General features: G+C 52.8%; 1 protein-coding gene across 2 annotated transcripts; it reads right to left on the bottom strand.

Moving 5' to 3' along the window:
• Nucleotides 1-9,787, bottom strand: Has1 (hyaluronan synthase 1). 2 transcript variants are annotated; one of them, XM_046466068.2, is made up of 5 exons: nucleotides 9,643-9,787; nucleotides 5,431-6,141; nucleotides 3,496-3,721; nucleotides 2,837-2,969; nucleotides 1-903 (listed from the first exon to the last, which is right to left on the bottom strand). In XM_046466068.2, exons 1-5 carry the CDS (start codon nucleotides 9,649-9,651, stop codon nucleotides 228-230), a joined length of 1,755 nt encoding a protein of 584 aa, XP_046322024.1. In that variant the 5' UTR covers nucleotides 9,652-9,787; the 3' UTR covers nucleotides 1-227. The 2 variants fall into 2 exon arrangements, with proteins under 2 accessions (XP_046322024.1, XP_046322023.1); XM_046466067.2 differs by lacking the exon at nucleotides 9,643-9,787 and having other exon boundaries at nucleotides 5,431-6,336.
• Nucleotides 9,788-24,926: the final 15,139 nt, after the last annotated feature.

Genomic DNA, 24,926 nt, shown 5'->3' with positions numbered 1-24,926 from the left:
ACAGAGATTAAATAAGAGCAGGGAGAAAGTGGGGCCCTTTCCCCCATCTAAAAACCCACACCTGATCAATAAATACCCCTTCCCAAGACCCAATATGGTCTCAGCCCCAATACAGTCCTGACTGAAGGGCCTTGTGTCCACCCCCTCACTTCACAGAGGAGGTAAACCGAGGCCCAGAGACTCCTCCAGAGAGCCGCAGGCCCTGGCGAGGCGGCAGCGAGGCGCACTCACACCTGGACGCGGTAGCCCCCGCTGCGCCGCCGGCAGAGCCTCCGCACGCCCACCCAGTACAGGGTCAGCATCACCACCCAGTAGCCCAGGTAGGCGCCGGCGCCGGCCGCCAGGTGGTAGGCCTCGGCCACCCGGGAGGGGCTGCACCAGTCAGCCCTGGCCTCCTGGGCCACGCTGCGCACCAGGCCCCCGAGCAGCAGCAAGGCCCAGAGGGCCAGCGGCAGCACAGGGACGTAGTTGGCGGCCAGCTTCCGGCGGCCCGAGGTGCCCCAGCCGCTCTGGTTCATGGTGACCAGCGCCAGGAACTTGGCGGGCAGCAGGCCGCACATGTAGAGCGGCGCGTAGAGCGAGAGCAGCACCATGCGCAGGCAGCCGCGCAGCCAGGCCGCGAAGGCCGCCTTGGCCAGCGCCACGCCCTGCACGCACAGCAGCACCCAGAGCAGCGCCCACGGGCGCCCGGCGTAGAAGAGCCGCAGCACGGTGGCCGCCACGAAGAACGGGAAGAGGCCGGACACCACCGCCTCGTAGGTCATCCACGCGTGGTGCCGGTGCCACCACAGCGCGTTGTAGAGCCACTCGCGGAAGTAGGACTTGGACCAGCGCGTCTGCTGGCTCAGCCAGCGCAGGAAGGAAGAGGGCGTCTCCGAGTAGCAGCGGGACCGCGAGGTGTACCTGGGCGGTGACAAAGGAGGGCCTCAGCGAGGCTCCCTGGGCCCGGGCAGGACTCCCGAGCCTGCAGGACCTCCGCTGGGACAAGTTTCTTAGCCTCTCTGGGCCTCAGTTTTCTCATGTGTAAAATAAGGCCAATAAAGGTTCCGTTCTAATAAGGACATTGTGCAGACAGCCTGAGGCGTAAATGCCAAGCGCTTAGGACCCGTCTATACTACTTGCTCAATAAACGCTAGCTGCTTCTGTTTTTACTGTGACTAATACATCACTATTGGCATTACTCACATCATGACAGTTACACCGTGACTAATACCATCACTAACACATTACTAATGCAATTGTGCGCACTGTTACTGGCAGTCCCTGTAGTGAGAAACAAGACGGGTGTGGTGGCTACCTAAGGTGGGCCATGTGTTAGACATTCTCAGGGGAACCATCAGGTCTCCTTCCTGTGGCTGCCACAGACATCATTAATAGTCCCTGCGCAGTTCCCCGCCAAGCCCACATAGGCCAGAGAGAATCAGCAGTCAGCTCATCAGGCAGGTCAAATTGTTCTGTCCCCAAGGGCCTTAACTGACAGTGTCCAGTCCCCCTCCCCTGTGTCACCTGGCATCCTCAATGGCTGTCTGCTTCTGCCCTTGCAGTTTGCCCTCCGATGCTCTGAGGACACGCAGGTCGTCTGCTCACACCCAGGGCTCCCTCATCTTAGTCCACGCTCTATAGGCCTTCCACACGGGAACCCTCTGCCCCTCTCCTGATGCCCTGCCCCCATGCAGTCTCTCCTCACTGGCTCACCGGTCCACCACACCACTCGGCCTCAATCCCCATCCTCAGACACCCCATTTTCTTCTTCCTTTTTTTGGTACTGGGGATTGAGCCCAGGGATGCTTCACACACGGAGCTACTTTCCCAGTCCTTTCCATTTCTCATTTTGAGACAGGCTCTTGCTAAGTTGCTGAGGCTATCCTCGAATTAGCTATCCTCTCACCTCAGCCTCTGGAGTGGTTGGGATCTCTGGTGTGGGCCTCTGCTCCTGGCTCAGACTCTGCATTGGACACCTGATTCGGTCCCCTAGGATGTCCCCTTTCCAGGCTTCATCTCCACAGTATGCGCTGTTAACATACTATAGTCTACGGTTTCCTCACTTATTTTCTGTCTCCTCCATCTCTGTAAGCATGAATTTGTATCCCTGTGTCTACTGCTGTGTCCCAGAACTTAAAACGCTGCAGGTTCTTGATGAACCTTGCCCAGTGCCTGCCTTCAGTTACGTGCCTGTGGTTCCCTTGGTATGTCCCACCTTCTCTCAAGGCTTTCCCTGTGTCTGACCTGAGGCTACCACCCCCTGAACACCACTGGGTCTGGTTCCCAAGCCCACTGCACGACTTCCGAAGGCTTCACTTCTGAATGACGCTCTCAGCCAGTCCAGGCCCTGCCCCTCTCTACTGGACTCCTCCCACTCCCCGACTAGAGCCGCCCCCTCTGCTCACCCCTCACCCTGCCTGCCTCACCTCACTCCTCGCTGGATGGGTGCTGTCCTGGTCTCCATGTTAGATCCACCTCACCCCCTCCCACCTTGCTTCCTCCAGGTGGGATCCCCACCCACCCCTGCTTCACTTGGTAGAGTCTATTAGGTCATGGATCAATGCAAATGTCACCTAGTGTCCCTTAGGGTACCTTGTCCCCCAACTAATATCTCACTAGGTGGAGCAGGCTCACTGCAATGTCCCTCTGCCCTGTGAGGAATCCTCCTGTCCCCTCCATGGTCTCCCCTGGTAGACAGTGTCTCACCCATTGTCCTGCAAGCTACTTTGAGTTTGGAGAGTTCCCACCACACCTCTCTCTCTCTCTCTCTCTCTCTCTCTCTCTCTCTCTCACACACACACACACACACACACACACACAGTGAGCCTTCACACACCCCACACCCTCAGCTTACTTGGTAGCGTAGCCCATGCTGAGCATGCGGTTGGTGAGGTGCCGGTCATCCCCAAAAGTGCAGTGGGTGCCCAGGAACTTCTGGTTGTACCAGGCCTCCAGGAACTGCTGTAGGAGGTTGTTTCTGTATAGGCCTAGGTAGGATCAGGGGATTTGGGCATCAGTCTTGGCCACTGCCAATGACATCCCCAACCCCATCTCCCATCCCATCCGTCACCATCTCCATCCCAATCTCAGCCCCGTCTGTCTCCCAGCACAGCTCCAGTCCCCGTCTGTCCACCACACCATCGCTATTCCAGCTGGCCTGTCACTGGACCACACCCACTTTATGTCAACCCACCCAATCTCATCTCAAATGCCACAGCCACTGTCAGCCCCATCTCCATCCTCAAGACCATCTCCAGCCCAACCCTGTCCCTAACACCAGCCCCATGGCATCCTCTCCCCAAATCCTTCCCCAGTCCCAGCCTCAATTTCCACCTACATCCTCTCCCCAAGCCCCCCCACCAGATCCAGCCCACTGGATCTGGTCTTACCCCATCCCCAGTTCTCACCTCAACCCTATCTTTCTCCCCAACTTCAATCACTCCTCAACCCTCTCTGCTCCCCTTCTCCCCTCCCCCAGCCATGGCCCTCCCAAGCCCTGGGGAGCTTGCTCACCGAGGGGACCACTGATGCAGGACACGCAGTGGAAGTAGCTCTGACAAGCACGCTCCACGTTGAAGGCTACCCAGTACCGCAGGCTGCTCAGGAAGCTGACCCACGAGTCCAGAGGGTTGAGGATTCGCACGTCCCCCCCAACAGCCCCTACCCGGGGGTCCTCATCCAGCACCCGCACCAGCTCCAGCAGTGCCATGGGGTCCAGCCTGGTGTCTGAGTCACAGACCTGAGAGGTGGAAAGGCCAGGATCAGACCAGACCTCCGACAGGGCTGGTGCCCGGAGGGAGTGTGCCCAGGGCAGGGGAGGGCAGCTGGGGCACTCTGCAGACAATCTAAACATGACGTTGAATGTTCAAGGTCTAGCCACATTTTAAGATGTACTCCAAGATGCCCTTGTATGATACCCTCCACTGGTGTATGAAAGAAACCTGTAACTTGCTTCTAATCAACAGAATATGGCGAAAGGGATGGGATACAATTTATTATGATTTTATTATCCTATATGGAAAGGGTTGACTGGGTTTTGCAATGTAATTAAGAACCCAAATCCACTGACAATAAGTTAATCAAAAGGAAGCCATTCCTGGTGGGTTTGATCCAATCAGATGAGGCCTTTACAAAGGGGTCTAGAAGTCAGAGACTCTCTCTTGTTGGCCTTAAAGAAGCAAGCTACTATGAGTTCCACTGTAGTTAAAAAAAAAAAATCTGCCAACAAACACATGAGCTTGGAATGGACTAAGACCCAAAGCCTTGGATAAGACCTCATTCTAGTTGACACCTCAATGGCAGCCTGCTGGTGATACCCTGAACCGAGAATCCAACTAGTCTGTACTCAGATTTCTGACTCATAGAAACTATGAGGTAATAAGTTATAATAACAAATTAGAGATAACTGTTTTGTTTTGAGTTGCCAAATTTATAATTTGTTATGCAGCGTTAGAAATATAATGTAATGTATTTGTGAAAAAAATCTCTACACTGAATGGGTGAATGAATGAGTAAATAAACAAACTCATCTCTAAATTGAGTAGATAGATGCATGAACCCCAAAATTTCCACACATAGATGAAGGAAGAAAGATGGAGGAAGTAAGGGAACAAATCTCTACATTTAATGGATAAATGAGTGAATAGTTGAGCAAATGACCTCCATACTGGGTGGATGGATGGATGCATAAATAAATGAGTGAAAGAATTTCTATACTGAATGAATGAGGAAAGGAACTGATATTATATTAAGTAAATGGATAGATGACTAGATGAGTGAATGAATGGATGACATAAAGAACCTCTGCCTGCAGTGGGTGCCTGGAGAAAGAACTCTGTCCATTGAATGGAGAAAGGAGTGAATGATTCCATATTGAATGAGTAGAAAGATGAATACTGGAAGAGTGAAGGAAAGAATTTCTGCATTGCCAAGATGAAGATATTGTGTTGAACAGATGGATAGATGAATGAATGTCCATATTAAAGGAAAGACTAGATGCATGGATGCATGAATAAAGCAGAGTTTCTGCCTTAATAGGTAGGTGGATGGAGAAATGAAGGAATGTCTTTATCTGTATACAGAATGGGCAAATGAACGCACGATCTCCATACTGGATGGATGAGTGGATGGATGAATGAATTTCAATATTAATAAATGGAGGGATGAATGGGTGAGTGAATGAAGGAATTAAGAGCTTCTATTTGGAATGGGCACATGAATGAAGAAAGAAAAAAAGAATGTCTGTCTATATGGAACCAATGAATGAAAGACCAATCTCCGTTCTGGATGGATGGATGAATAGACGCATGTATCAATGAGTGAAGGAAAATCTCTCCATTGAATGGATGAATGAATAAAGAAAGAAGAGGTTCATTACAATCTCCACCTGAATGAAAGACCCCAGGGAAGTGGGGGCGTCAGGATCACGGGTGGGCACCGTCCACTCACCTGCACATAGTTCACAGAGTCGCCCAGCGCCTTGAAGGCCGTGTACATGACCTCTCGCTTGCCGCCCCAGCGCTGCGCCACGCACACGCACCTGCGCGTCCTCACCAGCGCCTCCACCGCCAGCCGTCCGGGATCTTCGGCCTCCACCTCCCGGTAGGCGCCGGCGCCGGCATTCACCGCTCCCGCAGCCGCAAGTTCCCAGGGCTGGTGGTAGTTGCCGTCCCACACATAGGTGGCGGGGTCCTCGTCGGCGAAGACCTCGCGGAACATGTCGACCATGTAGAGGTCCTCGGCGCGGTTGCCGTCCACCACCATGAGCACGCGCAGCCGCGCGCGCGGGTACAGCAGGGCGCGAGCGGACGTCAGACACTGGCGCAGGTACGCCGGGTCCTCCTGGTACGCGGAGATGGTTAGCGCCACGCTGCGGGCGGTAGCCGCGTCCAGGGGCCCCCGGGCCGCCGCGCGCCGCGCCGCAGCCGCCACCCGCCGGTGCTCTAGGTACGCGAAGAGACTCTGCGCCACCAGGTGCGCCGAGAGGAAGGCTCCGTAGAGTCCGAAGGCCAGGAGGCCGTAGCTATCCGAGGCCAGTGGCACGCCGGCGGCATAGGCCCAGGTCATGAGGCCCAGGATGAGCAGGGCGAAGGCGATGGTCAGCACCCGCCTGGCCAGGCCTGAGCAGCGGCGCGCTGCTGCGCTGGGCTTGGGCACGTCCTGCTGGGAGCCGAGAGAGAAAGGAGCCAACTGAGTCCTGAAGGCCTCCTTTGAGAAGCCCAAGGTTATTCCCCGCTCCCAGCTGAATGATAACATCCCCTTTTTGTAAAGATCCTTGTAAACACTGCAAAGTTGTTTTCATTAATGAACACAACTGTGAAAACAGTCGTCTATGCTTAATGCCTGATTTTCTCCCTTCCGAGTTATTTTTCACAGGCTGACACCTAAAACATTAAAGATAATATGCAGTGGAGCGTGGCAGGGTTCCCTCCCTCTTTATTTTTAGTTTTTTTTTTTTTTGTACTCTGTTTTGCTTTTTTGGTTGAGGCGGGGTCTAACCATGTTGCGCAGGCTGGTCTCCAACTCATGAACTCAAGTGATCCGACCGCCTCAGCCTTCCAAGTAGCTGGGACTACAGGTATGCCACCACACCTGTGCCCCCTCTTCCTTGAGCACATAAAATTGAGATTTGCCTCACAACCACAGGATTCTTAGTATTGAGACAGCAACAGTAATAACGGTACTAAATAGTAATACGCAATGGCGGTTACCGCGCACTGCCCGCCTAAGCCTCTTATACGAGCTTACTTATTTTAATCCTCACACCAGTCCTGTGGGTTTAGACTATTATCAGCCCCATTTTATGGATGAGCAACTGAGTCACACAGAGGTGCAGCAACCTGCCCAGGTCACACCTGCAAAAGGTAGGATCTGGGATTAGAACCCTGGGGATCCAGGCCCCAAACAACCTTATCTCCTGGATTTATCCCTCAGGAGAGCCGCAGAGGACAGCAGTAGCAGCCACCATATAGAGGGCAAAACTGAGGATGATTAGGCAGGAGGAGGGGCTTGTGCAGGTGAGCAGCCCACAGACAGGAAATCTGACCTCTCAGAGGCCTGGAGGGTTCTCCCTTTCCACTCCAGCTCCCTGGCAGGACCAGGAGCCTGTAAGTGTGGCTGGGAGATGGGAAGAGTGCCTCCACTTTCTCATCCTTAAAGTGAGTATTTAGTCCCTTCCGCAAGCCAGGCATTGTGACTCTCATTATGATGATGGAGCAAAGGCCCAGAGAGACAGATGCTGCACCCCATAGTTATTGAGGTAGGAAGTAGAGAGTTGTGCTCAAACTCAGGCAGTGGGCTCTAGGCCCCCTCTATGCCCAGCTACCTCTTAAGCTACCACGTCCTGCCTCCTTGGTGATTGTGAGTTAAATGAGTCATTACCATGCAGATCTTTGAGGTCTGAAACAGAGGTCACTTGTCACCTGTAGCTACCAGTACTTGAAACGCAGCCAGTCCGACTGAGGTACTGAATTTTTAATTTTAATTAATTTACAATTTAAGACCTATACTCCATTCAGTTATTAGAACGCCTTTAAATGGGGAAAGTAGGGCCTTTGAAACTTCTTTTTCAATGGCAAATTTTTACAAAAATCTAAATCCAGATCAAGTATTTAACATAAAAAGGTAGCATCTGAGTAGAATGTGCTATGAATGCTCACTGGTTTTGAAGCCTGAGTCTGAGCAAAAGAAAGTAAAATATCTCATTAATATTTTTGTGTTGATTACCCCTGAAATGATCATATTTTTTATGAATAGTGGAGGTCGGCATGCTAAGGCCTGCTATAGTCTACAAAGTAATAAACAGCTTTTTTTTTTTTTTTTTTTTTTTTTTTTTAAAGAGAGAGTGAGAGAGATAGAGGTAGAGAGAGAGAGAATTTTTTAATATTTATTTTTTTAGTATTTGGCGGACACAACATCTTTGTATGTGGTGCTGAGGATCGAACCCGGGCCGCACGCATGCCGGGCGAGCGCGCTACCGCTTGAGCCACATCCCAGCCCCAATAAACAGCTTTTTACATTTTTCAAATGGTCGAAAAAAGCCAAGAGGAAAATAATATTTTGTGGTACATGAAAATTATATGAAATTCAGATTTCAGTGTCCTTAAACCAAATTCTTTTGGCATATAGCTTCACTCCTCTATGAATCGTCTGTGGCTAATTTCTCACTACAAAATCAATGTTGAATAGTTTCAACAGAGAACATCTGGCCCCCAGATCCTCAAATACTTACTCTGTGATGTTTCATAAAAATATGCAGACCTCTGACACATTGGGTTAAATAAAATATATTACTAAAATTAATTTCACATTTAAAAACATTTTTTAATACTTTCATTTTATTTATTCACTTTTATGTGGTGCTGAGGATGGAACCCAGGGCCTCACACATGCTAGGTGAGCACTCTACGGCTGAGCCACAACCCCAACCCCATTTTCACATTTTTAAAACTTTTCTGAGAAGACTGTGCACACACACACACACACACACACACATGGCCACTCATTTGATGCTTCTGTAAGGTAACAGGAGGTAGAGTTTTCATGTAATTTTTCTTTTCTTTTTTCTTTTTCTTTTCTTTCTTTTTTCCTTTTTCTTTTTTTGAGACAGGGCTGGCTCTGTCCCATGTTGGCCTGGAACTCCTGGCTCAAGTGATCCTCCCACCTCAGCCTCCTGAGTGGCTGGGACTACAGGCACATGCCATCCGGCTTGAGATACAGGTTTTAATTGCTCTGTAGCAGTTATTTTTTCTTCTACAGCCCTCCTTCTCTGACCTTTTGCCTCAAACCTGCCATCTCCTGAATTCCTGGGGGTGGCCTGCTTTGTGCCACGTAGTGCCAAGGAAGATGGGGTCCACAACTTGTGTGTCTGGCAACTCAAACATAAATGAGCTCACACACCCCTACGCGCACTCGCCCACAACCAGTGACGCACAGACTGAAAACACCTGTTTGCTCTCACAGGAACCCAGAACCAGAGATCCTCCACCCCCAACAACCACCGAGCAGGTGAGCCCCCTGATGCAGGGACCCAGGAGGACCCACGCCCTTCAACACTAAGGAGCAACATGAAGAGTCGCCCACCTGTGGGTCTGGGGGGAAGGGATGGGCCAGGATGGCTTCAGAAGAAAGCATAGTTAACAACGGTTGAGAAGGAATCCTGGGAAATCGACATCTTTACAGGTCAAGAGCCGAGTATCAGTGATTTCATTTGGTTCCGCCCAACATTTATTGAACACATGAAACCCAAATCCAAACTCAGGTTACAGGAAAACAAAGCTCGCACTTTTCTCTCAGTCCCTTTTCTTGCTCACCCTCTTGCTCTGACCTCCTCTCCCCTGCTAGGGAGCACGCACACGCACGGACTTATAGCAAGAAAAACAGGTAGAGAGACATGGGCGTGTTGCATCTCACATGCGTGGATGCAGAATGCAGCCCACCCTCGGCAGTGAACAGAGGAGACGGGAACCACATGCTCAGCCACAGGTGCTCACCATCCCGCACAGGGGGACTCGCAGGAAATTCTCTCTCTCTCTCTCTCTTACACACACACACACACACACACACACACACACACACACGCACCACACGTGCAGTCAGCCCCAGCACCCATGGGCACACCCAGGGCAGTATTCCCCGCCTGGCCGCGGTCACCCCACGCACCTGTGTCATGGTGGTGGGTCCAGCTAGACTCCTCTTGGGCTGGTTCTCAGAGTCTCTCTGAGGCTGCAGAGCTGGAGGGGGTCATTTGAAGACTACCAGGGGCGGGGGCGGAGTAGGAGCTGACATCAGGCCCAGGCCGGCCAGGGGCTCTGAGGTCACAGCCATCACAGCTCCACCCGCTTCCCAGCAGCCGGCCTCCCTTCCCAGCCGCATCCCAGCCCCAGGTCCTCTCACCCCACCCCTGCTCTCCCGGCCCCTCCTTCTTCATCTCCCTCCCCCTCCTCTCCCTTGCATCGGGGCCTTCCCTGACCTCTGTCTTGTCCCCAGCCCACGTTTCTCCCCATCCCTCTATTTCTCCGCCTCTCTCTCCCCGTCGGTCGGGCTCCCTGTTCTGTATTTCTTCTTAGCTCTTTCTTTCTGCCCCATCTCTCTCCCCACATCTTTCCCCTCCTCTCCTCTCCTCTCCCTCAGTCGCCCCCCACACTGCCCCTTCCCCCAGCCCCATCCCAGGTTGGTTCCCCAGGGACGTGTCTCAGGACCTGGCAGATGGAGCAGAAGGCACACTGGTGCGTGTGTGGGTGTGGCCGTGTGCTGGCTTGGGAGGCACAGCTGTCTGGAGCAGAGCCCTGAGGGAGCCTCGGCCGACCCATGTGGGTCTCTGTGTGCGTGTGGGTGTGTGAGTGTGCGTCTGCACATGTGTGTGCCAGGGTCTGGGCAGGGCTGGCTGCTGGAACTCATCCCTCCAGGGACTCAAATAACTCAGAGCCGCTGATCAGCTTCTGCTGTCAGGACCCTGGACCATCAGGGAAAGTGAGTCAGAGGAAAGGCAGAAAAGAGACGGAGATCTGGGGTGTCTGAGCCCCAGCCCCGCAGGGTCAGAAGACCAGTGACAAATGTCGCTGTCCCTAAGTCTTCATTTCCATGATTACAAAGCAAAACAAAACAGAAAACCTATCTGGTGCATTCTATGTTTTTTCTTTTGGTACCAGGGAGAGAGCCCAGGGGAGGTTTAACCACGGAGCCACACCTCCAGCCCTCTTTGTTTTTTACTTTGAGACCTTGTCTCGCTGAGTTGCTGACGGCCTTGCTAAGTTTCTGAGGCTGGCTTTGAACCGGCCATCCTCCTGCCTCCGCCTCCTGACCCCTGGGAGCACAGGTGTGGCTGCCCGTCAGGCTGTATGATGCTGTCCTCTTCACTGTCCCCTGGACTAAGAACTGACAACGTCTAGCTTCCCGCCTCAGGAGCTGTCCCTCTCTGTCCCTCCCTGTGTCTGTACCTCATCTTTGTACACTCCTCTCTCTCCCTCTCTGCCTTTGTCACCTCGTTTCCAATTCCCTGCCTCTGTTTCCGGGTCCGTCTGCCTGTCTGGGTCTCTTCTGTCCTGTTCTCTCTGCTCATTTCTACCGGCTTCTCTCTGGATTTGTGTATGTCCTTCCGTCTCTCTAGATCTCGGACTCTTGGTTTTCCTGACTTTCTCTTTCTGAGTGTCTCTCCTGACTTTCCCACTGTGTGTGTGTGTGTGTGTCTGTCTGTCTGTCGACTCTAGCTGTCTTTCGGTGTGCCTCCCTCCCTCCCTGTCCCTCTGCTGTCAAGCTCTCTGTCTGCACCTCTCTCTGTGTTTCTGTCTCTCATTCACTTTTTCTCCTGACTTTTGCTCTCTCAGGCTTCCTTTCTTCCTCTACTCCACCTCTTCTAGCCTGACCTTGACCTTCCCCTGGAAGAGCCAAGTCCTCAGACCCTGGGTTTCCCCCTTCAGGCAGGGGGAGAAGGGCAGCCCCAGCCATCAGGGAGAAGGCCCCACGATGCAGGATGCGGGAGCCAGGGCACCGCCCACCCAGCAGGGCGGGCCTGGCCGTGTGTGACGCTAACCCTGGAGCCCAGGCCGCCTGGTGTCTGGCTGTGTCAGGATGATGGATCCTCTGACGGAGGTGAGCCCAGAATAGGGGGAGTGGATTTCTCACCAGTGGGAGGGGACAGCCCAGGCTCCACCCAGAAGCTGGGCATTGGGCTGCCTGGTCCTTACCTCACCCTGCCGGGTGGAGCAGCTGTATAAAACCAGATGTTTCTAAAACCAGAGTGTGTGACAGTGAAGGACCAGGACTTTAGGTTCCAGGGGTTGCCTCCTCCAGGAGACAGACCCTGTCCCTCCTCCCTCAGACCCAGAGGCTCAGACCCCAGCCCTTCCCCTTGGCACCCAGATGTCTAGTCTCCTAGAAGTCCTCTAAGGGTGGCATGACCACGGCTGAAAGCAGCCACAAGACAAGGGCAGGTGGCACTGGGGCCTTCCTGGAGCGGGCTGGGACCTCCATTACCCCTCACTAGCGTCATCTCTCCCAGAACTCTTCTTGCCAAGGGTGGCTGATTTCCCTGGGTCTTTCCGAGATACCTGTCCTTCTGAGAAAACCTCAGGTGTGGTTGACAGAACATCAGGACAGAAGGAGCGAAGGATTGGGAGATCAGGCAAAATGGAGAAGAGGCAGAGGAAAAACATTTATGGTAGGGACATCTCTTAGGATGCTGGGGAAGGCCTCTGGGCTGGGCGATGCCTGGGCACACAGAAGTGACTCAGAGGGGCCCTGCCCTAGAGGAGATGCCAATCTGGTGGAGGAGACAGCTGTGTAAACACAGGACCACACCAGTGCAGGGAAGTAGCATCCCAGCCACAGAGCCAGAGAGGGCTTCCCGGAGGAGGGGGTCCTGACCGCTGAGAATCAGCCACGGACGGGTGGAAGGTGGAAGGTGGAGCCGGCAGAGGGCATCAAGGATAAGAAACGGTGTGGCCAGTCCACAAACTCAGGCGCATGGACGTTATGGAAATATGATGAGTGTTGTAAGGAGTTTGGGATTGGGGTGCATAGCTCTCATGCAGGGTTTTACATTTTTTAAAAAATTTTAATTGACAAATTTAAAATGTTATGGTTTGGCTATGAGGCATCTCCCCAAAGGTCCCGTGTTAATGCAGGAATATTTAGAGGTGAAATGACTGGATTATGAGAGCTGTAAGCTGATCCGTCCATCCTAGTGTGAATAGACTGACTGGGGCGGTAACCATAGGCAGATGGGATGTGGAAGGAGGAGGGGAGTCAGTGGGGGCTGTGCCCTGGAAGGGGGCCCTTCCCCTTGCTCTCTCTGCTTCCGGCCACCAGGAGTGGAGTAGCCCTCATCCACCATGTCCTTCCGCCATGATGCTCTGCCTCACCTTGGGCCCAGAGCAGAGGGGCTGGACAGCCAGGCGCTGAACCTCTGAAACTACGAGCCAGAATAAACTTTTCTTCCTCTAAGTTGTTCTTGTTGGATATTCTGTTCACAACAACGTAAAAACTGACTATCACAATTGCATATACTTCCAGGGTGCAATATGGTTCTTTGGTATATGCCTACAGAGTGGAATGGCTAAATCAAGCTATTAAACAGGTGCAAATGTGGGGTTTTGGATGCCAGACTCAGAGGCTGGATTTTGGTCCTGGTGGTACTGGGGATCCACAGGAGGACTGGGAACTGGGAGAGAGGCACTCAGTCCTGGGTGGGCCCATCTGAGGGACAAATTGGGCAGAGAGATCAGGGGTTCTTGGCCATAGTGACTTGGTGTGTAGCAGGGTTGTGTCAGAGACCCCAGGACCTTCTATAGGTTAGAGAAAAGGATATTTCCAAACTTGGATGAAGTTGAAGCCATGGGGCTGGCGGGGCCCCTGCAGAATTGTGAGTAAGGATGAGCAAGGGTGTGGGAGCAGACCTGAGGCAAAGACCACAAAGACTGGGAGGTGGGGGACAGACATGGCCAACAGCCCACTGAGCCTTCTTCTGAGCTGCTCAGACTACATAAGGTAATCATAAGGACTGCCCCATTTCAGGAGGTACAAGTCCTTATGATTACCATAGGCTTCTCATTTTCAAGGTTTTCCTTTTTAGATTTCAGTTACCAGTGGTCAACCATGGTCTGAGATTATTAAGTGAAAAAAGACAAAAATAAAAATTCATAAGTTTTAAATTCCCTGCTGTTCTTAGAATTGTGATGAGATCTAAAGATGTCCCACTGTCCTGCCTGGATGTGAATATTCCCCTTGTCCAGTGTATCCACATTGTATATGTTGCCCACCTGTTAGTCACTTAGTAGCCATCTGGGTTATTGGATCAATTATTGCTGTATTGTTGTGCTTGAGTTCAAGTCATCCTTATTTTACTTAAAAATGATCCTGATCGCTCAACCTTTTGACTAAGATCAAGTGTAAAAAAAGACCTCAAAGTGCATGTGTAGCATTGTTGGCAATTGGGATATACCAAAGAGAAGCTTTAAAGTGCTTCCTTAAAGAGAAAAGGTGAATGTTCTTGACTGAGGTCTTGCAGCATAAGCCCCATGGATGAGGAGGAATACTGTACCTGCCTCATGGGGAACTAGGGAGGACTAGGGGCCCCTGGAAAAGAACTTGGAGACGTCTGTGTTTTGTTAAATGCTTGAGTCCAGGTAGATGATTTCTTTGATGCCTGAGTTGGAGATTCTCCGCTTCTGGAGAATCTAGTTGGTGAGGAAGAGGAAGGGGGAGAGGGAGGGAGGGAGGCTGGTTACCTGGCCACCTGTTTACTGTGCAAGCCTGCCCCAGCCCTGGATTCCCAACCCCCTGAACCTCTGCCTTTCCTTTTTTCCCCGTAGCATTGGTCACCTTCCCACGTACTGTAAGCTGTTCACTGAGCATCTTTTTGTACAACGTGTCTCCCTTGCTGGAGTGCAAGCTCTACACAGGCTGTGGGCTGTACCTGCTGTATTCCTGACTCTGTCCTTGGAGCCTAGACCAGTGCCTGGGGCCTGGAAGATGTTTTGTAAATAGGTATCAGATGAAAAAAGTGAGCTTTCCCTCCAGAGTCAGATGAGGATAGGGAGGAGAAGAAAAGGAGGGTTTGTGTCTGTCTCTAAGTGTCTGACTTGGTTTCCTTTTCTTATTCTGTGACTCTCTTTCTCATGCCTCTCCCTGAATTGTGTGTGTGTGTGTGTGTGTGTGTGTGGTCTGTTTGTCTGTTGCTAGGTCTTCTTTCTCCCAGCTGCTCCACCTCCTCTGGCCTGCCCCGGGGCTCTCCCTGGTGGAGACAAGTCCTCACACCCTGGACTTCCCCAGAGGTGGAGAAGAGAGAAGGGTGGAGAGAGGACAGATCGGAGGAAGAGGAGGAAGAGGAAGAGTGGAGAGGGAGAGGAGACAGATGGGAGGGAGAGGGCCCACAGCTGGGACGCCCCGCCCACCCCACAGTTCCGTGGCCAACACTTGGAGTGGCCAGGGAGTGAGATCTGAAGGAAAGAGTCCTCAGGACCGGCAGAGGTTCCAGATCCGGCAGCTGACGTGCTCTGGACTTCCAGGAACTCGGAGGGCTTGGATCACAAGGCTCCCAGTGGCCCCCGGCCAGGCTGCAGTTAGACCCGGCTGACCCTCCCATACACCCGTGTTCTGGGAAGCACCTAGGCCTCCAAGATTCTGGGGAAACGCAGGGAGGGAGGGAGCGTGCTCCGGCCAGTGCCTTGGGAGGGAGCAGTAGGATCTAAGGGAGGGGAAGTCCTCCAGAGCAGAGGGCCCTGCCCAGCCAGTGGAGGATGCCCTCCCATCACTTCCCAGGAGGGAAACAGCCTGAAGAATCAGAAAGAGAAACAGGAGAGACTCCGACTTTGGCAGTTGTCCATTCACTCCCACGGGAGCAGGAGAGGAGAAGTTCTGTTTTCCAGAAATGAAAACTGAGACCAGAGAAGAGTAGTTTCCTGGCCAGAGTAATGCAGCGTGGGGGCCACAGAGCAAGGTAATAGAAATCAGGCTTAGGGACTGGGCTGGTACCTACTGAACAGGTCCAAGCAGGAGGGGGCTGGGCCTGGACCCTGGGTCTGAGGGAGGAGGCTGGTCCTGGACCCCTGGGTCTGAGGGAGGAGGCTGGTCCTGGACCCCTGGGTCTGAGGGAGGAGGCTGGTCCTGGACCCCTGGGTCTGAGGGAGGAGGCTGGGGCTTGACCCCTGGGTCTGAGGGAGGAGGCTGGTCCTGGACCCCTGGGTCTGAGGGAGGAGGCTGGTCCTGGACTCCTGGGTCTGAGGGAGGAGCCTGGGCCTGGACTCCTGGGTCTGGGGGAGGGGGCTGGGCCTGGACCCCTGGGTCTGATGGAGGGTCCTGGGGCCTGGTCTCTTATGTGCTAAGAAGGGGTCTGAACCCTAGGATTCTTCTAACTTCTAACAGAAACTGTCTCTGTGGTTGGTTGCTTGTGTCCACTTGGGTTTTTCTCTGTTCTTTCCCAGTCCCCAACCCCATACCTTCCATTGTCCACTTTGGTCCTGAGTCACTGACCTCACAGCCAGGCCAAAGAACTTGTTTGGGAGGAATACAACAGTTTTATCCGTATAATGGCTCAAGGACAGTATCCAGGTGGCAGGCTGGGCAGCCTGGCCCTCTGGCCCTGGGGACAGTAAATGTAAGGGAAAGCCGGTTGCTGGGCTCACAACTCTTGACTCCAACTGTGTGGGGCCTTGTTCCTACCAACACCAATTCTTCAACTTTCTAGACAAAAACTGGCGGTCTAAGAGTTCACTTGACTTCTGACTTAATGACCTGGAGTGACCGCGGAACCCACAGGCGGAGGGCTCAGTTCCCTCAGGCTGTTCCTGCTCCGATGCCCACACTCTGACTGGCTCTCAGGCTCACCCACACCCTCCTCACACCCGCTCAGGGAACTCGGGGCACTCTCTGCTGACATTTAGCACGTGATTACAAAGGCTCCGAGAGAACAGCCAGATCCAGAGGTCCACGGGGCCACGCCCACGGAGGTCCCAAGTGCAGGACCCCCTCCACACACACATCTGGCTGTAGGTATGGGGAAGCATTCGCCCCTCCAAATGCTCTCTCGAACCTTGTCACTTAGGGATTAATGGAGGTTCCCCTACCTTAGCATGATCAATTAAATCGTTGGTCACTGGTGATGAATTCGATGTCTAGCCCTGTTTCAGAAGTTGGAAAAGGTTCCAGCCGTGTAATCGCATGGTTGGCTCCTCTGGCAACCACCCCACGTCCCCCGAGAGCCACGTCACTAACCTAGATTCAGTAGGGTTGAAGGGTTCAGGCTCCCTAGGAATCACAAAGTTCGCTCTTCTCTCCCCGACATCAGGGAATTATCAGACATCAGGAGTTCTGTGCCAGAAACCAGGACCAGAGGCCAGGTATCTCCTGCTGGTGGTTCTAGTCCGTTCTGACAACTATACAAAACACCATCGTCTGGGTGACTGATAGACCACGGACTCTGGGTCTCGGAAGTCTGAGATGGAGGCTCAGGCAGATTTGGCGTGTGTCGGGGGCTCCCTGGGGTGGTCTGCCATGAACATGGCTTGCCCCTCTGAAACTCCTGTTGAAGCCCGATTCTCAGTGTAAGGGTGTTGGGCGGTGGCGGGCCCTTTGGAAGGTGCTCAGGGTCTTAGGCGGGATTGAGGCCTTTCTTGCCTGAGTTCTCCTGGCACAGGGCTGGATCAGTTTCCTGGGTCGTTATGAAGCCGGTTGCCCCTCTTGGTTTGGCACCACCCCCCTGGTCCCTTTCACTTTTCTGCTGTGAGTTGGGGCAGCATGAATTCCTCACGTGCAGAGCAGGCGTCAAGGTTGTGCTCTCAGCTTCACCATCTCTGGAATAATGAACCAAATAAACTTCTATTCTTGATAAGTTTCCTTGCCTCACGTATTCTGTTATAGCAACAGAAACCAGATTCTGACTGCATCTCCCTGGGGCCAGTCACGAGGGCACCCATCCTCTAACACCACCACTGTGTTGGCTGGGATTTCAGTGAATTTTAGGGAGATGCAAACACTTATTGTGTTAAAGAAACTATCTTCTCGGCAAGGAGCCATGTAGTCCTCTCTTTCCTCATCTGGACAATGGGACTCTCTCAAGTGGGACTCCACAGAGCAGCCCTTAAGAGCACACTGGGTGTGAAGTGAGCTTACTATTCCTGAGCCAGCAGCAGCTGAGCAGCTCTGATGGACTCAGGTGGCCATGGGGCATCCTTTGTCCTCCCTCCCTGGCTACCCTGCCCTCATCTGAGGAGTCAGCCAGGCTGGGGCTAGGAGCAGCCTATACTCTGAAGTCACATGGGCTCTAAAGCTGGTGGCCTTGGATAAGCCGTCTCCTGGCCCTGAGCCCCCTCCCCTCCTTAGCCGCCTTCAGGACAGGGGAGCCCATCGGCATGTTGATGGTGTGGGAGAAAGTGCTGGGCCTCCATTTAACGTGGCGAGGCTCTCTGGTCTCCTGGGTGTGGGGTGAGGAGGCCCCCTACCCGGGCTCTCCGAGGAGCGCGGGGCGGAATGTGGAACCATGTCCTGAACAGCAGGCGGCGTAGCATAGGTGGTGGGCCACCTGAGGGTGCGCCCCAGGCTCCAGGGGGAAGAGGCCAGCGGCTGAGGTCTGGGGGCCCCTCTGTGGTCAGCGCCTCAGGCGCTGGGAGCACAGTGTCTCACACCACAGTGATGTCATTGCCAGGAGCTGGGAGGTCAGGGAAGGGGAAACGGGGTTGCTGTGGTTTCCTGTCGACTGTTGGGGGTTAACAAATGTCTCCACTTTGGACTTCAAACTGAGATGACCGGGCGGGCAGCAAACCCGGGAAGGGCTGACTCTGGAGCTCCCTCATCTGCCTAAAGACAGCTCCACCCCAAGGCAGCACGGTTGTCTCCTGCCCCTTTCTGCCATTTAAACCTCTGGCATAGAAGAGGCTGAGTGTCCAACACCACGCCTGAGCTAGGCGCGCCCTGTCCCGGCCACTGTGTCTTGCTCAGGCCCTCCTTCCCCAGTCCACCTGCCCTTCCTCTAAGCTGCCTACAGTCCCAACCTCCTGGCCCTTTGAAGGAGAGTACGCGGGATTCTACATCCCTGGGACTGCCCCGGGTATGCATTAATAAACGTGCGTGTCTTTTCTCCTGTTAATATGTCTGCTGCCAGTTTATTTCTCATTCAAATGCTGAACCTCTAGGGAGGGGGAAAAGGGGTTTGCTCCTTACTATTCCCAGCAATTGGGTAGAGGTTCTCAAGAAGGATCCCATCCCGGAAAATGCCGCTCTGATCCCGGGTGATCTTCTTTTTCCAGACATTGGAGGATGTGGGGGATGGGGAGGCTGCCCAGAAGCCCAAGGCCAGAAACATCTCGTCGTCATATACCTAAGAATTCTGCTAACTGACCCGTGGACCACCACCCCCCGGGGATGGGCCCCTCGTGTAAGTGACCTCTCAGGCCTTTTACATTCCCGGGGGACATCTGCACAGATGGCCCGCCTGCAGCTGGGTGGGACCTCCCGTTCTCACCCCTCTTCTCACCGCGAGTCCTGGTCACTGCAGCGTCCTGTGGGACAGAGCATGGCACAGCAGCAAGCAGGAAGGACCTTCATCCCAATACCACCTCCAGCACCCGAGTTTGGGAAGGTGACTTATTCTCCCGGAGCCTTGGTTTCCCTCCTCTGACACTTGGAGCTAGGATTTCACGAGGGGAAACGTGAATCCCAGGTCGTAGGTTGCATCTGCAGGTCCTGACCCCCCAGAGCCTCAGACATTGGCCTGATGTCACGAAGTTAAGGACTTCGACCTGAGGCCATCCTGATGTAGGGTGGCCCCTCAATGTGCTGACATTCTGTAGAGGCTGCAGAGAAGGCCTTGTGAAGACGGGAAGGGCCTACGAAGCTGTCTGCCGAGTGGGTTGGATTTCTAGGGCTTCCTTAGGAATAAGTAGCCCGCTGTGGGGCTCACACGCAGAATTGTGATGTCTCACAGTTCCAGAAGCTGTGAGTCCAAACTGGAGGTGTTGGTGGGTTGGTTCCTGCCAAACCTCTGAGGGAGAATGGGCACCAGGCCTCTCGCTGGCTTCTGGCATGCCTTGGCATGTCTGGGCTTGTAGAATGTCCCTGAAATCTTTGCATGTGTGTCTGCGTCTAAGTGTTCCCTTTTCATGAGGGCACAAGTCATACTGGATTACAGGTCCACCCTGGTGCAGCATGAGCTCATCTTAACTTAAATAATTACATCTGCGATGGTCCAGTGTCCAAACAAGCACACGATAGGAGGTACTGGGGGTTAGGACTCCAGCCTGGGAATGGGGGGTGGGGGCCGGATGGGAGCCATGATACCGAGGAACACCAAGCATCGCCAACAGCTGCCAGAAGCCAGGAGAGGGTGTGGACGGGGCTCTCCCCGAGAGCCTCAAGAGGAACCAACTCCATGAACATCTTGATTTCAGACTTCTGGGCTCCAGAACTGTGATGTAACTCATTTCTGTGGTTTTAAGCCACTCAGTTTGTGGTAATGTTACAGCCGGCTGAGAGGACTGATGTGTCCAGCGCTGGACACACTTGAGCAAGTGATCAGCCAGCTGCATAAGTTCATGAGGTCCTTCTTCCTCTAAGGGGACTGGGAGCAGAATGGGTCCCTAAAGTTGTTTCCTATTCCCCAACCCCAGGTCTGCCGGGTTTCTGTTTGTGACTAAAAGGCTCAGGGGTCACTCTAGTTAAACTGGGCTAACTGGGCTGTGCAAAATAACCACACAAGAGACACAAATACCTTTTTCTCTGGGGTCACTGTGATGGCTCCTCTGACCTTAAGGGTCCGCAGAAAGAGAGAGAGAGAGAGAGAGAGCACGCGCTGACCCCTTTTATTGAGGAGAAGCTGTTCAAATGAGGCAAGGGGTCAGGTTTCAGGGGGCTGAGTCTATCTTCATGATGTCCACTGTCAGCAGGTTGACTGACACCTGGGTAGGCCACACCCAAGGGCACAGTAAGAGAAGGGGACACACACAAGGCACTTCCATGGAAGATTCTACCCTAAACAGGGCAAGGGGTTACATTACAAAGGAACAGGTGAGCCAGCTCCACTCTTGGGGCTGTAGGAAGACACAGTCACTCGAACCCTAGAAAGGTGGGGCAGTCTAGCAGCATGGGTGCCTGATGTCACATGGCCCAGCAGGGGAGTTAACTCAGTTATATGCGAGGTTGGTCTCCCACACAGGTCCAGAACCAAGTCTGCTCAAGGGTTCTCCAGTCTATTGATTGCTAAAGATGGGTGCGATCAGGAGGAAAGGCTGGTCAGACAGGAGGTGCTGTGTCTGTGGCCTGGATCTCAGAGGACAGAGGCAGCAGAGGTGAGCAGAGCAGTCTCCATCAGGTGGGAATAGCCAAGATGTTGGTGGTGGCCGTGATTCGGTGGCCATGATTCACACCAACGTCTGCCCACTTCACCTCTCTGATGGCCACAGTAAAGAAGGCCCAGAGAGGGAAGGGACGAGTGTGAGGTCACACAATTACTGCTGCAGCTGGGATTTTAACAGGTTTCTTACAGATTCCAAGACAGGTGTGCACAGGTCCGCGCGGCGTTGTGCTGATAAATCAACAGCATCTGCCTCTCCGGGGGAAATCTACTTCTATAGAGAGATGCACAATAAATTTCACTAATTTTAAAGAATGTTGCATATCATTTCTGAATAATATTATGTCATTCTCTTTATTGTAAATTCCATACAATTATGACTTCAAGGTGACATTTCTTGTAAAGAAGAAGAAGGAAGGGGGGGGGGAGGGAGTAGTTTTTGCAAAATCGAGTTCCAGTTTTTCTAATTCTGTCACCAGAAAAATGAGACTACAAATAAATGCTCAGAGTGATCCAATTCAGTCAAGAGGTAGCTCACGTCCTTGATGAGGAGTGTTGTTCCCACGTGAATGTTGGTTGGTTTTTCTGTTGAAGTTCGAGAGTCAGATCAAAGCTGACAATGATGGCAGCATATGTAGGGACATGGTTTATCAAAATATAGCAACCTAATCAGGAAGTGATGGGTTTTAAGAATCCATTGGCTTTGTTTTTAATACTCTGTGTTTTTCACTGGAAGGGTGTATTATTTAACTTGTAAAAGTGGTTCCTAAAATTTCTGGAATTTTAACAGTTATCCCTTTGTGAGTTGTCATGACCCATCTCATTTTGTCGGTGGGGCGTAAGGGAGAGAAACACAGGGTTTCCACGGGTCAGATGCCCAGAAATCCAGGCCCTTGGCTATCTGAAGACCTGGAGCTTCGGCTGTCCCTGGCCCTTAGGATTAATGTTGACCATAAAGGGACTTTGTTAAGGGTGCCATCTCTCCCTTAGGCACTGACCAGATGCTTCGGGTGACTCAGAACCCAGACGTTTCTATGCCCCGGGCTGGTGTCCCCCTGCCTCCCCTCTCTGTGTCCAGGTGTGTGCATGAGGGTGGGGCGGGGAGATCAGAGACGATTTCCACCATCTGCAGGAGTCCTGTGCCTGCCCACCCTCCTCACCTGCTCAGCAGCAGAAAAGCCTGAAACTCACCCTTTGTCTCCTTTATGTCGAAAAGTGCTCTCTCTCTCTCTCTCTCCCTCCTCTCTTCTTTTCTCCCTCCATTCCTTCCCCCCTTTTCTGCCTTTCTCAGTAAAGATCTTGTCAAAACGTTAACATACACCCAGAACCTGGTACATGTCATAAACACACCCTCAAAATGTGTTTGTGTTGCTCACATGGCCCTGAAACCGGAGCCTGGATCGGGCAGCACAACGTCCTCCTGGGCCCCCTTGGTCCCAGCCCAGGGAGGCAGCGCCCCACCTCTAACCCTTGTGCATAGCTGCCCTGGGCTCCGGCCTGGGGTCGAAGGAACCACCCAATGGGGCTTCGTTTGTGCCTGGCTTCCGTCACTCAACGTGGCATCCCTGAGACCCGACCACGGTTGGGCTGCTCCACATTCCTGTAGAGCAATAAGCGCTGTCTCTGTGCAGTGTGCAGACGACCTCTCTGGAGGACGGTGACACACTCATTGGACAAGCGAGATGAGACGGCGAAGGGATGAAGGCCCCGGGCCCCTGGTGCCTGGGATTCCTCAGCACCCGAGGCTCCACGTTCCCCTCTTTTGGAGAACTATTTTCTGACCCAGGCTACGGGTTCTGCCCTGGGGTTTCTCTGAATTGTCGTCATTCCTGGAGTGTGTCCCAAGCTTCAGGGGTTTCCGAGCTGAGCTGGGGAACAAACAGGGGAAGTGGACCTTTTGAGTAAGAGGAGCTGGGCTTCCTCCTGATTTCCCAACAGCCACGGACATGGGCACTGCGGCCTGGAAGGTGGTGGGGGACGGCTTCCGGAGATGCCCTGGTTTCTTTTATGTGTCAGCTTGACTGGGACACAGGTGACAAGGTGTTTGGTTACACATTACTCTGGGTGTTTCTGTGAAGCTTTTTAAAATTAGGTGTACCTTTGTGTTGTGGCTGAGTCGAGCAGCCTGTCACTCTGATGTGGATGAGGCTCGTTCAGTGGACCCGAGGCTGAGTGGGAAAGGCTGACCTCCTCCAGACTGAGCCCTGACTTCTTCTCAGTCGGAAACCTCAGGTCTTCCTGGCTCTCCTGCCTGCTGGCCTTTACACAGGACCTTCTGTGTCAATGCTCCCTCTTCTCAGGCCCGGGGACTTGGGCTGTAACTAAACACCCTGGTTTCCAGTTTGCCAACTGAGGGTCTCGGAACTTGTCAGCCCCCATAACCACGTGAGCCCATTTCTCTTGATACCTCTCATTCTACGTACTGGGTGTGAGCACCCGATCGGTTCCTTCTCTCTGCAGAACCCTGGCTAATCCAGAAGATGAACCCGAGTGTCTTCTGTGGTGTGCGGCACACACCTGGGGCTGGGCCAGGGACGCAGGCCCGGGCGAGTCTGGCCACTGAAGACGTGTGCCAGGGCGATGGTTGTGAGGATGGAGAGGAGGGGGAGGCGTGTGAGGTGTACTCAGGGTATCACCACAGCATATGGGGCCTGAGGACTAGGGGGTGGGCCAGAGAACGATGGGTGGGGGGAGGAATCACACGGTTCATGACCCCCGTGACCCAGCCCGGGGTGGGGGAGCTGAGAGAGCATTGATCGTGTTTTATATTTTCAGCATTTTATGACATTTTGACAGTTGAGAGGATTTTAGATGCAGGGGGAGATTAATCTCTAGCTAGTTCCTAGAGACAACCACCGAAGCACACCTTTCATAGGAGAGCCCAGCAGTCAGGGGACGGGAGGGAATCCTGGATCATCCCCGGGACCAGTGTCCTAGGTGAAGGAGGGCGGCAGCGGGGTGGGAGCGTGAGACAGGATTGGAGGTGCCACACTGCTGGATTTGAAGATGGAGAAAGTGGCTTTAGGTCGTGGAAAGATGGCCAGCCCCTGGAAAGGGGAAGGGAAGGATCTCTTTGCTAGAAGTTCTGTTAGAAACAGCACTCTTGATACTTGATTTTAGCCCCGCAAAACCCATTTCAGACTTCTGACTTCCAGAACATTTGGATAACAAAATTTTTGTTTTGTCAACCCACCAAATTTGTGGTACATGTTACAACAGCCCCGGAAATGAAGACAGCACATTGCTACCCACTGGTACATATATCACCCTTTCTTTGGTTCTCTTAACCCTACATGTACCTTCATTAAACTCTCTTCAGTTAAATAATTTTAATGTGTTGTCTCTTTATAGAGGGGACTATTACTGAATTATTGATGCAGAAAAAAATAATAGACCGTCCCCAAATCATAGAGCTTCTAAGTGAAGTCAAGATTCCAGTCCAGACAGTGTGACAAGAGGTCTGTATTCTTAGTGTCTAACTTCTATTGGAGGGGTTTGTTTTTCATGGATGCAGCATTCAGGGGTGAGCTGGATATCCTCAGGATTTGGGAGTGGACAGGGGCTATCAACTGTCCTTGGTCTTTTTTTTTTTTGTACCTGGGATTAAATCCAGAGGTGCTTAACCACTGAGCCACATCCCCAGGCCTTTTTGATATCTTATTTAGAGACAGAGTCTCACTGAGTTGCTTAGGGCCTTGCTAAGCTGCTGAGGCTGGCTGTGAACTTGTGATCCACCCGCCTCAGCCTCCCAAGCTGCTGGGATTACTACCACACCCGGCTGTTCTTGTTCTTTATGCCACATCCTGGGCCATTCTCTCCTGCCTTTTATTTCTGGTCCATGCGGGACCAGGTGATTCCCCAGCAGGTCGGGCAGAGGGCAATACCTACTCACCAAGTTATGCCCATTTCCCTCAGCTTGGTCAGCCTCAGCCACAGGCACCGACCGGTTGAATACATCCTGGCAAGTATCTTAGAGAATTTAGGAAGGAATCATTCTTTGCAATTTGCAAATCCCCCTCTAGCTGGATTAAGCTCACAATCTGCACTGGAAGAACACAAGGGGATTTAAGGGAAGACACCTGCAAAGAGCACATCTCAGTCGGAGGAGGAGCTGGATATTGTCAGGTGACCTCTCTCTGCCCCGGCAATCCGAGACTCCTTG

Source organism: Marmota monax, unplaced genomic scaffold, assembly GCF_021218885.2.
Source record: "Marmota monax isolate L192 unplaced genomic scaffold, Marmota_monax_Labrador192_F-V1.1 WCK01_AAM20220418_F8-fsc00160, whole genome shotgun sequence".
NCBI lineage: Eukaryota > Metazoa > Chordata > Mammalia > Rodentia > Sciuridae > Marmota > Marmota monax.
Note: the sequence above shows the minus strand (reverse complement) of the source record. Positions and strands in the feature narration are given on the sequence as shown.